The sequence below is a fragment of the Ursus arctos genome, unplaced genomic scaffold (assembly GCF_023065955.2).
Source record: "Ursus arctos isolate Adak ecotype North America unplaced genomic scaffold, UrsArc2.0 scaffold_18, whole genome shotgun sequence".
NCBI classification, from domain to species: Eukaryota; Metazoa; Chordata; class Mammalia; order Carnivora; family Ursidae; genus Ursus; species Ursus arctos.
In genome coordinates this window covers 54793250-54806309 of record NW_026622852.1, presented here as the reverse complement: position 1 = coordinate 54806309, position 13060 = coordinate 54793250, and the positions used below count along the sequence as shown (strand labels likewise).

At 45.2% G+C, this 13060-nt stretch overlaps 1 protein-coding gene across 16 annotated transcripts in view; it reads left to right on the top strand.

The window, feature by feature from the left end:
- Window positions 1-13060, top strand: part of FNBP1 (formin binding protein 1) — a 133190-nt gene that overhangs the window by 63988 nt on the left and 56142 nt on the right. For all 16 annotated transcript variants that reach the window (XM_048223411.2, XM_048223409.2, XM_048223407.2 and 13 more), the window contains exons 5-6: window positions 11091-11153; window positions 11559-11663. In XM_048223411.2, the coding sequence (XP_048079368.1) occupies window positions 11091-11153; window positions 11559-11663 (168 nt within the window). The remainder of the gene's footprint in view (window positions 1-11090; window positions 11154-11558; window positions 11664-13060) is intronic.

Below are 13060 nucleotides of genomic sequence, written 5' to 3'. Positions count from 1 at the left end.
GGCTATTTAATTGTTTGGCCTCAAGTCTTCATTTTTAGGGATTATACTAACTAATATCTAGTAGGCTTTACGTTTCATCTGCACAGCACCCCTTGGGGAGGGGGACCATTACACATTTTACTCCAGACCAGGAGGCTGGAGGCAGCAATGCGGGCAGGCTCGTCCCGGGGCTGGAGCTGGGTGTCTCTTAGGGCTGTGTGTGTTCGCATGCATGTTTTTGTTTCCACTGAGTGACGTGCTTTAACTTACAGCGAAGGATGCCAGGTTAAACGGTGTCAACGTCTTCATGGGCAGTTAGCTGTAGATAAGGTGCTCCTTGAGGTCAAACCATGAGGACCAATCTCTCTCCTTTAGAGCTTTCCCTTTTGGCTCCTCTGACTCTGCTTAGTGAGTGTTCTTATTTTTGAAAAGATGGTTCTTGGGGCACCTGGTTGTCTCAGTCGGTGAAGCATCTGCCTTTGGCTCAGGTCATGATCTTAGGGTCCTGGGATCAAGCCCCACGTCAGGCTCTCCACTCAGTGGGGAGTCTGCTTCTCCCTCTCCCTCTCTGCTCTCTCTCTCTTTTTCAAATAAATCAATAAAAATCTTTTAAAAAAAAGATGACTCTTACAAACACAATAGAATGGGTTCTTCTCCACTTCCTGGTGACATTCGTGACTGGCAGAAATGGCACAACAGAGCTGGAACTCATATCCGGGTCTTCTGGTAGCACAGCCAGTGGCCTTTTTGCCATGCTGCCGTGAAGGGCTGACAGCGTGCTTCAGATCTGCCCTAGAAGAGGGAGCGCCCCAACCAGCTGTGTGTCCACGGCTCCCTGGGAGGCTGTCGGGCTAGGAGAGGAAAGGACATTCCAGTCAACAAAGGGCTTGGGACTCTGGCAGCCCCACCAGCTGTGACACCTCAGACCAGGTTACGAAGGCCCTCTGAGTCCCCAGTCTGAGTCTGTAGTGAGAGCCAATCACGACCGCCTTACTAAGTTGGTACAAGCCACATAGTATCGTGCTTGAGTATATTGTTATATAAGCATGCACGCTCATGGGCATTCTGTTCCTCAGTACAAAATCTCCTTTCTACCCTAGAACATTCTTTTTCTTTTTTTTTTCTTAAGATTTTATTTAGTTATTTGTCAGAGACAGAGAGCATAAGCAGGGGGAGCAGCAGGCAGAGGGGGAAGCAGGCTCCTCACTGAGAAAGGAGCCCGATGCGTGATTCGATTCCAGGACCCTGGGATCATGACCTGAGCTGAAGGCAGACACTTAACCCGACTGAGCCACCCACGTGTCCCCCCACCCCCACCCCAGGGCATTCTGATCAGGATTTATTACAGAAAGCAGGAATGTATGCAGGCCTCCCTATGACCATATATCATAACAGTATGGCCCAGTGCATTTAAAAAGACCTTTCTAAAAATGTTGAATTGGCGGTTGGCATTGAAACAAGTGGCTTTCACCGTTTTAGGTCTCGCTAGTATTTCCCATAGCTGACCAGAAATCGTGTCTTGCTTAAGTACCAGTCTTAACCATTAGTATAATACGTTTTGGGCCATTTGATACAGCGGTGAAATCCTATCTGCCCAAAGGGATGCTTTTGAATTTACAGGATTACTGCTGGATCTCATTACTGCATATAGAGTATTTCCAAGTTCAGTTTGGAATACTACTGGAAAATGATTTCTCCTCTAGATTTTGCTATGTTTGAATAGACGAATCTCTCAAAAAACAGCTCATTCTGCAAAGGATGTTTCCTTCCCTCTGGATTTGAAAGGAAGGTAGTAAGAAGGAAGTGAGTAGAGGGAGAGATGGACATTCTTCTCACCTTAGGGGCCATTTCGTGATAATGAGCCAGCTGTGTGTCCTTGAAGTCTTAAAAATCTCCCACTGTAAAATAGGATAACACCTGCTGTTCGTGTTCTTTGGAGAAAAGATGGGTTTTAGGCGGCAATGTCCACACCTACCTTGTTCCCATATTACGTGCAGCTCTCTCGCATAGTATCATGAGTAACCAGTGTCTGCCCTGAGACACAAATCTGTAGGCTTGTTGTTACAAGAATTCATTGATTTTTCAAAAATAACTTCTTTAAAAGGAAACCCAGACTTGCTGTCTGCAAGGAGTTTAGGTTCTTTCCTGCCTGGTGTCTGAGCCAGCAACAAGTCCGATCGGGTTGCGTGAACCGTCCTGGGAACCCCCAGTGAGGGGGCTCTTAATTTCTTCACCTAATGGGCTCCCCTGCAGAAATTATATTTCTGGCAAGATACGCACCTTCTCTTTAGAGTAATGGTATCAGTGGCCAGTCTTTGGGGCAAACGTAAATCAGAGTACACAGTGACAGTTCCTTTGCTTTATATTCAGTTTTTTGTCTGCAAATGTAAATTATCAATAAATCTGTACAACGTGGCAATGTCTGGGATTTACTCGTGTGCAGTAGAAATTACTGGGAAAGCAACATTCTTTATAAGGCAACATGATTAGTTTTAATGTGTAAAATCTGGGAATTTTATACTTGCCTGATTTTCCTAGATTTGACAGATTTACAGTGAGTACAATATTCATGTCTTTTAGCTGACATGCAAAAAGAACTTCTATTTCTTGGGGCGCCGGGTGGCTCAGTCAGTTGAGCATCCAACTCTTAATCTCCACTCAGGTCTTGATCTCAGGCTCCGCGTCGGGCTCCACGCTGGGCATGAAGCCTATTTAAAAAAAGAAAAAGAAAAAAAACTTGTATTTCTTTTATGTACTCTTCCCCCTTTTTTGAAGGGAGGGTGCTATGATCCATGTATTTGTTGCCAGTATTTTTAAAGAATGTTACCAAAACTCTGGATTAAAGAACAAAAACTCAAAGTTTTTATAAATCAAAACCCTTATTTTTCCAAGTTACCTTCTAAAGTGTCACTTATAGACATAAAGATATTGATATGTATAGAGATTGATAGAGATATCATATTAGTCCTATATAGATATAATTTGTATTTTTCTTTATTCCCCATTTAATATCATAAGCGGTTTTCATTTTTCTACATGAAAACATGTAGTTTTAATCATGGGAATGTTAGTGGCTATGCATTATTCTAATGCTATTAGCCTTCACTTAACGAATTCTTTAATATTTGATCGGTAGGGTATTACCAGTTTCTGATTATTTACTTACTTTTAGTTATATAAACAATACTGCAGAGAACTCACTACTCTAATAGCTCTTTTGTGTGTGGGGTGGGGATCGTTCCTCCAAGCTAAATTTGAGAGTAGGAGGTCAAACATACATGATTTATGGTTGTTAATTAAGCTTTAGTCATTTAGAAGAGTAATGGTCTGTAGCAGAAGTATAGATGAGATTCCTAAGTCACTGAAATAGTCAATGAGGTTGTGAATTAGCTGATCTGAAATGTGGGTAGCTCAGCGTTGCTCTCAGATATATTCCTCCGTAAGAACTATGGTAACTACACCCTTGTTGGTGATTTTTGCACGTTGAATCAAGTTCTTAGAGAATTTCAGAGAGATTGTTTGGTTCAGCTCCAGCCTTTGAGTCTGTCTCAGGGTTATCCACAGTGATCACCACTAACCGCATAAGAGGGGTTTATGGAGATTTGTAGCTCCAGGAGGGGGGTCAGGAGGTTCCGGCCAACATTTACTGGAACCTCCAAGTAAACTTCTCTCAGCAGGTGGAAAGTATGGTTCATTACAAAATATTGGCCAGGAGCAGAATCGTTTTTTGGCAGCGGTTGTCTGAAAAGTTCTAGAGGAAACAATTATACAATACCTTCAGTGACTCACTAAAATTTTTATAAACTCAGAGAGTGCTTACAAGACCCCACATTACTTAGAATTGACCAGTTATATTTTTTTCCCTGAGGTTTCAGGGATGTTTAAAAATTGATACTAAAAGATATAGTCATCTCAAAGTTAGGTATTGGGTAGGTCCTCTTTAGGACGTTAGGGAGGGACTGAATTTCCTATAAGGCAGTTTTGTAACATGGACTGACCCTACTATGGTTAGAACATGTTTTTATAAGAGATTACAGCAAACAAATTCTAGCATGAGGGAATGCAAAAACTAAAAGGACCTTACGTATATGATCAAGTCATTACAAACCTATTTCTGATCTGTTCGGTCCTATTGAGATGCAACGGGGGGTACTCTGTTATAAAGCCAGGACCTATGGGAAGAAAACACAGAAAGCCAAGAAGGACTTTGATTTCATGGTCTGGAAGAGAAAAGTTTTAATAATAGTTCCTCTTTCCTGGGGTTACCACTTCTATTTAAATAAATCCCAAAGCGAGGAGCCCTCTAGAAGTCGTTGGTCTTCTGTGTGTGTCATGCTGATGGGACACCCACTGATTGCCCCTGGTCTAATGGCTCTCTAGCAGGTGTATTTGGTTTTGTTATGTCTTCTTTGTTCGAGAGGACATGTGATCGTGTGCTGTTCATCAAGGCCCTGTCACCTGCAGAAGCATTAAAATTTTATCCTAGCATTAATGGGATGACATACCCAGTTATCAGGAGGCTGACATTCTGTTCTTGATTCCCTGGACTTGAAGTGCAACTTTGGGTTTTGTGTTTCTCCCTCGTGAGCTGGAACGGGACCTTCTTTTTCTTCTAAGAACCGGGAATTATTTGACTGGTGTTTTGTGTCCCAGCTGACTCCCCTGTTTGCCATCTCCCCGGACGAGCCCAATGCAGCATCCACCAGTGCAACATTGTCCGTGGGGGCCCTGGAGCCCAGCGGCGCTAGGAATGAGGCCCCAGACCTGTGCGATGCAGTAGCCTTTTTATCCCATCCAAAAAGAAACTTTGGATCCCCCAAACTCCTTTATCCCACCCCATTCCAATCTGCATTTCCTCCGGTCAGTAAATGGCACTCCTTTTTAACCTAGTTGTTCTGGCCCAAACCATAGGGCACCCAGGACTTCTTTTTCCTTCACACACCATCTTGTATATAATATCAGGTCCTGTTGGCTCTACTTTCAGTCAGTGTTCTGAATCCAAACACTTCTCACTTCTCGTCCGGTCCCTCCTCCTCTCACCTGGAGGACTGCCCCAAGCCTCTCCTTCATCCCTCTGCTCCCAGGCTCCCCCCATGGTCCATGGCGCAGCTCCCTATCTCCACCTGTGCTGCCAGCTGTCCCGGGAGCAAGTGCAGCAGCCGCCTCCCTGGTCCCTTTACCACGCCTGCCCCATTTGGTACATTCTCCACGAGCAGCCCGCGCGACCTTGTGTAATGCAGATCAGACCACGTCCCTTCCTTTCTTCAGTCTTTGGTAGCTTTCCCTCACACTCACGTGGCCTGGGAAGCCCCGCGGCCCAGCCCTTGCCTGCTTCTGCCTTATCTCTCATCTTGGTCTGATCACATTGGCACCAGCATTCGATGGACACACAAAACCCTTTCCTGCTTCGGGGCATCTCCACTGCCATTCCAGCTGCTCGGAAGGGTGTTTCCTTTCCCAGACCTTTGCAAATTCACGCCTCCACTTTGTTTGAGAAGCACCATCCAGATCTATCTAAATGCCCCTGGGCCCACAGGCCCCCTCTCTGTCCACTTGTCCTCTTTCTCCTACCACTGTGTCCACTAGGTTTCACAAGGACAGCACCCAGCACAAGCAGCACCCTGCACCTGGGGGCATGCAATTAACATGCGTGGAATGAATGAATGAATTCGACTGTAAGAGCTTTCAGCCTTTTGGGGAAGGATTACCAGCCCTAAAGTCTCACCCTTGGTCACCCTGGCACTCTATCTGAGATAAACTCTTAACTGATGGTGATTCTCCTGGGTTTGGAAGTAAGAGATTGATACCCTCAGGAGGGTCAAGTGAGAGGCATCACTGCTTAATATTGATCCTTTTAAGATTCTTTCATCCCAAGAGTTAATCAGGAGGCGCCTGGCTGGCTCAGTCCACAGAGCACGTGACTGTTGATCGCAAGGGTGTGAGTTCAAGCCCCACGTTGGGCACTGAGCTAACTTAAAAAAAAAAAAAAGAGTTAATCGAGATTCTTCAAAACAATTAGAATTTTAAGGACTATGAAAGAAGGGATTATTCTGAAGAGCAGATACAAGCCTCCTGGAGTCGAGGTAAATTGTGAGCGTGTGGAGCGATCTGGGTAGCAAAAGCCAGCATGAGAATGACAGGAGCAGTGGAGAGAAGGCACACCAGGAGAGGAGTGAGAGTAACTTGGCACTGGCTGCTGGACCATGCGTGGGGTCCCCTGCCCGGTGCCCAGATGGTCAGGGGGATGGGTAGAGTTAAGCAACTGAGCCTGACACTGGGAGGTAGGCATGTTAGGAACTTGAAACAAGTTCACTGAGAAGGTATTTTTGTTATAAATGGATTGGGGGGAATGGACCTTCCTGAATAAATCATATTTATTTAATCATATGACCATACTGCATAAATCAGAATGCGGCTGCCATCACAAATGCTTCTAGGTTTATGGTTTGGGATTGGAGCGAGGGGGCAAAGTGTTCCCTTGAGCAGGGCTGATGGTGTTTGAGTTTCCTCCACAGTCCCCGTCCATGTCTCTGCCACAGAGATTCATAATTGCATTAATTAATTCCGAGTCAGGCTTAGAAGCTGCTAGTGTTCAGACCCACCACGCTGTGGGTTTTGAGGAAATTATAATATTTGTCACAGACATATTTTCTGCAAGCTCCTTTTTTCTTTGCCCTTTTCAAGCCTGGTGTTCCTTTGTTTTCATCTGTGGAATCTGAGTTTTATTTAAAATTCCAGATGGTTGACTGTCCTCAATTGAGTGTTTATTCTCTTTTTTTTTTCCACTTTTTTTTTGGAAGTGGCTGTTCTCACATCAGTGCCATATTTTGCTTTTTCATGGAGTTTTAAAAATTAATGGTCTATTATATATAAATAGAGTAAAAGCAAGCAGCTGTTGTACCTAATTGTGGAGTGTGAATAATAAACATTTTCACAGCCTAAGTATGATCTCTTGCTGCGCAGTAAAACCTTCCTGGAAGCCTTGTCGTTGTAGTTTTTCTTTAAGTTAGTGCTTGCTTATTTTAGGTTTCCTGTGATTCTTATCTCAGCTGCCCCTGGTCATTGGGAGAATCCTAAAAAATTTGGAAGGATGCTTTTATTATCTGTATAGATTCTACCTGAATATTTTTAAGGTCCAACCAAAAGGTTGAAATGAAAGTAAGTTTCGCTGTCAGCTGAGATACCATCAGGCATTTTCAAAAAGTCTGTTATTACCTCGGAAGAGAAATGAAAGCATCCTGCTTACAGGAGAAAGTCAGGAGCTTTTCTCTGGGTCCCTAGAGATGGCATTTCCCGTCTCTGCTGATAGGAGAAAAGCGCCGTGATGATCTCACTCTGTGGCTCCAAAAGACTTATTATCTTTTTCTAGAGAACAATTCCTCTTTATTCAGAGCTCGGAGGCACACTTTTTAGGTACACACTTGCTCACTGTCCCACGAAGCAATGTTTGCCATTGTTTGTTAACAAACAACACACACATCTGGCAAGCTGGTTTGTTTGTTTACCTTTTAACTGTTCACTAGCTTTTCCGATTGAAGGAGGGGAGAGAGAGCTGGACTCGGATGACCGCTGTCTGGGTCGTGGTACGCTCAGGACGGTCGGGAGGCCTTCGGTTCCACCCTCGATTTCCTAAGGGATGAGACAGCACCATGTGGTTTTTTTTCTGTGTTGTAGCCAAATGAATTTTGGAGGAACGCATACCACGAGAGATACATTAGAAGGAAAGTCACAGACACCTCGATTTTTCCTTACGCCGCAGGAGACATTAGGATCTCAAATGTAGTTCTCAGATGGTTGTTTTAGTCGGATGGAACTGTGGCCGAGGAGTCCTTCGTGCAAGAAAGCTTGTCAGTCAAGTCAAGGTGCACAACCGTGCTTGAAAAATAAATTCATATTTATTTTAAAATATTAAATGAAGGAGCAGCAAGAGAATTTGCTCTGTGGGTTTTCAATCAAAATCAGCCCTCATGCTCCCAGAATCTGACTGTGTGTGTGTGTGTGTGTGTGTGTGTGTGTGTGTGTATGTGGCAGGAGGGGGGAGGTAATCTATTGTCTTCAGAGAAGATTCCTTTGATGATAAAGCCGAGTCAACCTTTCCTGTCACTTTCTGCGTATTCTCGTATGCATTTCCTCCCTCAGCCCAGGACTGGCCTCATGTTTTGTGAAAACATCCATTTCAAGAGCATAACCCTAGAGCACGGATCTGGGTTTGGTGCTAAGGTGTTTTCTTTTCCCCCTTTAGTCTGTCTTTAAATCTCAAAGTAAAACTGGGGTGGGGGGATGGGGAGATCTTTTCAGCAAATCACAGAACAGAGTGATCCTGCTTGCAAAATGGGGGATGTCCTCTTGACAATTCAGGCAGGGCTCCAGGAGCCCAGGGGCCTCGCTGAGAGGGCACGGCTAAGCCTGTTTCTCTGCCTCCCTGTCTGCCTCTGGCTTCCCCCTTCCCCAGGACCTCCCTCACGCCTGCCCACCGTTCCATGTTAAAGTGATGTATGTGGCTTTCAGAAAACCCACTTGCATTTCGTACTTCCTCCCAGGTTCAGGATTTTCCTAGCTCTGCCCTCAGCTCTCCTTCTCACTTCCAGGGCCTCGATCCTGTCTTGCTTGTTTATTTCTAGCCTTAGACTCAATCTCTGTTCGTTTTCATCCCTGTGTCTGCTATGAAACTTGAGGAATGAAGCCCCTAGGGGGCTCCTCTTGGATTCATAGAGACCAAAAAAAAAAAAAAAAAAAAAAGCTAGCTAGGTAAAACTTGCCGTAAAAAGGAGCTTAAAATGGTGAAACGTGACCTCAAAAGAGAGACAAGAAAACACTCCCTTATAAAAGAGAGCTGTTCTTAAAAAAAAACAAAATCTGATTTGGTCTCCTCCTTCCTGTCCTCCCGGGTCCCCAGCCCTCCTTTGTGACTCAGCCCTGCCCCAGGCTCTGACTAGGCGGGATGGAAAGGCCCGAGGCTGTGCTGACCTGTTCCATCGGTCATGCTTTCTGCTTGCTTTCTGGCCATGGAACCCCCCACCACCGAGGTTTACCTTGTCCATCGGAACACAGACGGCCCAGTCAAGCCCAGTCATTGACGGAAGGTTGTCTAGTAAAAGGAGCATTTACCTTGCTGTGGAGAGGGTTCAGGAGAAGCAATAGGGCTGGGGCTAGTCAGGGTGGGGAGCTACTGTGGCCCCCTCAGTCTGACAGGGGCAGGGGAGCATTGCAGGCACTTTATAGGCAAGCAGGAGTGCCTGACGGGAGCTGTGGCCTTGGGTCGAGGACCCGGAGCATCTTAGCGAGAGGAAACTGCAGGTAGCTACCAATTCCTGCCCCCTGATATGCCAGAACTTCTGTGGCAAATCTGACAGAGCCGGAGGGTAAGAGATCCTCGGTGCAGTCCATGCGGGTGGGCCTCTGGGGACACAGAACAGGGCGGAGAACAGATCTGGGAAACTCCCACCACGTTGACAAAGTTGGTGACATCACAGTTGAAGGCTATGACAGGATTTAGGAAACACTGGTGATTTTAGGCCCCTGGATAAAAAGGACACCGTTTTCTTAATATTTCCATGAGTTTCTAGCTGGTCTTTCCTTGGGATCTTGTCTCCTTTGTGATCTCGTCCAGGCTGTGGCTCGGCACTAGGCACCCACTTGACGCTGATGACACTGGTCGTCTTAGTGTTGACCACTCTCTGAGCTCTCCCACAACCAACCAAGTTCCTGTGAGGCTCTCCACTTGGGGGTCTCCTAGAATGTCACCCTCACACGTCTAAAGCTGTGTCTGATTCCCCTCAGACCTGCCTCTCTCAGTCCCTCCTCTCCTAAAGTTCCAACCAGCAACCTCAGAGTCACCCTGACACCTCAGTTCTCGGCTTACGTGTGATCCTGGGGTTTTCCTGACCAAAGGACACCTAGGGTCTGACCCCCACTCATCACCTGCATGCTACCCTGTGGTCCCAAGTCCCCTGTCACCAGGGTTGGAGAGAGGCTCCTACCTGGAACTTTCCTTCATAACATGGCACCTCTCTACTCGGGGTGACCCTGGCTCCCCACAAGTCAACAAGACTCTACGCAGACTGGTCCTTTCTTCTCTGACCCCGTCTCCTGATATTCTTGAAGCTCACCCTGGTCTAGCCCCCTAGGATTCTTACTAGTCAACACAAGGCACTTACCTGCCTCAGGGCCTTTGCAGATAGCAGGGGGAATGAATTTATTTTTAAATCTAAAAAGGTCTAAGTAATGGAAACGTCCGTGCACAGAAAAGTTTTACACAAATGTTTGCAGCAGCAGCATTTATAATAGCCCCAAACTGGGAAAACCCTAATGTTCATCAACTGTGGACGGGTAAACAAAATGTGTATACATCTGTACAATGGAGTGTCACTTGGCAGTAAAAAGAGATAAAGTACTGATACACGTGACAACATGGATGAACCTTGAAGACATTCTGCTAAGTGAACATTATGTACTAATGGAAACGTTGTGTCAGTCACAGAAGACCTCATTTTGTATGAGTCCATTCATAGGAAATAATCCAGAACAAGCCGATTTATAAAGACAGAAAGTGGAGTGGTGGTTGCCTAGGGCTGGGGAGGGGGTGTGGGGAGGGATGACAGCTAAGAGATACAGGCTCTCTTTTTGGGAGGATAAAAATGTTCTCGAATTGATTGTGGTGGCATAAATCTGTGACTACACCAAAGAGCATTGCCTTGTACAACTTACATGGGCGAATCGTGTGGTACGTGAATTCCTCCTCAAACCAATTAAAAATAAAGATCTAAGTGATGGCTGTCTTAACGAACATTCTGTCATTTTTCCAAGTGCTGTATGTAGGTCTTGGAATTCAGTATTACCATATCTGAAGTTTTAAAGGGAACTCTGTGACTGTTTGCGTTTTCACTTCCTCTTTATTTTTTAACCCTTACCTTTCTTTGGAGTGCACGTGCTAGACAGTCTGTATTTAAATATGATTGAGGGGGTGCCTGGCTGGCTCGGTCGGCAGAGCACATGACTCTTGATCTCAGGGGCATGAGTTCAAGCCCCATGTTGGGCGTGGAGACTACTTAAAGAAAATGAAATATGATTTTAAAGAGGGGTGCTAATCCCTGTGTGTTTTCTGCTTCTAGTACTTCCACGATGGGCGGAAGGCACAACAGCACATAGAGATCTGCTGGAAACAACTCGAATCAGTAAGTAGACGACACAGCTCGGAAATGCCTGTAGACTTTCTAATCTGAACGTGAACCTGCATCGATCCGTGAGTGCAGAACAAAAGCACCAAAGGGTTGCCTTTAGAGATTTCTCCAATGGGAATCGCATTTGTTTCTAGACACCATTATCCAGAGCAAAGTGTGGAGCCCAAAGAGCTCAAGCAGAGTGTTTTTCTAAAAACTCATCTGGAAAGCACAAAGGTTAGACAGCGGGCGTGGAAATAAATGTGGAGTTTAGAATAACTCTTTGACATTAGGACGTACACCCAACCAGCTCAGGGGAGAAAGCTCTCTGGGGGATTGAGACAAAATGATACGTTCTCATAGGAATCTCGAGGTTTCATTCACAACTGCTCCCCTGCTACCACTTGCCTCTGCTTTCAGAGTAAAAGACGATTTGAACGTGACTGCAAAGAGGCCGACAGGGCACAGCAGTACTTTGAGAAGATGGACGCTGACATCAATGTCACCAAAGCAGATGTTGAAAAGGTGAGGTGAAAGTGAGCTCTCTTCTTTCACTTCCTCTTGTGCCTGTGGCTGCCCCTCCCCCTGCCTGTCCCCACGCTCTCCTTTCCCACATCACCACAAAAGGCCACTCAGCCTGGGATCAGCTGTTAGAATTTTGTGTCACCCATCGTGGGGACCAGAAGCTGACTTTTGGGGAGTCTCCAGTGTTGTGATTGGAGCAGTTTGTGGACTTGCGTTGTCCCCAGGTTGATGACTCGGAGACTTAGCCTAGGAGTGGCTCGCAGCGGGGTGGTTTCCGGAGGCCGTGGCTTTCCCTTAATGGCTTTTCAAAGAAAAAGTCAGCCCCTTTAAAAGCCAGAGCAGACCGGTTCCGCACCATCTGGAAGAGCTCTGCTGCTCAGAATGCTTCCGTTGGGGAGATAAAGGGACGTGCAGGCTGGCCTGACTTTCGAGGTGATTCATTCAGGTTGTTAGCACGTTGCATCTGGGCGTCCCATCAAGGGCTCTTCTCTAAATGGACTCGCGTCGCGGTTCGGAGTGCGATAAAGCTCGTAGTGTCCCTTCTTGTGGTTCCATAGCTGTTTTTCCCTAGAAGCTGAGTTTTCTTTTTCTAAAATTCATCAATACAGTGTAAACAACATTGGACTGTTAAATACACGGCTGTATTCATCCCATGGCTGCCTGGGGCTGTTTGGGCATCCTCAGCGTCATGCTTTACGTGGGGAGAAGCACAACGTTTTCATGGATTTCTTTCACTTTTGCCAGATTCACGGGAGATGAGTTTCGATGGAAAATAGTGTGGGTTATTTAGTTATTTGTCCAAGGCTGCCAAATTCCTTGCTGAAAGCCTAGGTTTATTGTAGCACGCCTTCCTCGATAATTATCTAATACATTAAAATATACGTCCTCGATGTCTCTCTTTGGGCTGGAGTGGGGATACTTTACCGAAAGATGTATTAACGTGCTGATAAAGTTACCATAAATTACCATCAATTTGTCACAAGTTCCTGTGAAATATCCCACTCCCCTAAGGATTTAAAATGTGACTCAGATAAAATAGATTGATCCGGAGTTCATCAAAAAATCGTTTGGGGTTGAATGAGGTCTATCAGTAGATGCGTAACATACCTAGCAAAGGTATGCATTCTTTATCAAATATTTTACTATCCTAAATGTAAAATCAGAGTGATTTTTATTCATTTAAAGGGTTTTTTTGAAGAAATTACTTTTATGACCTTTTCTTAATATAAAAGCTGTCCATGCTTTATTCCAGAAATACCTGAAATTGCAAACAGCTAAAGAGGAAAAAAACAAAACAAAACAATAAAACATCCAACTATTGTTAATAAAAGGTATTTTACCTTTCAGAGCCTTTTCTTAAAAAAAAAAAGATACTGTGTATTATATAGTATGATATA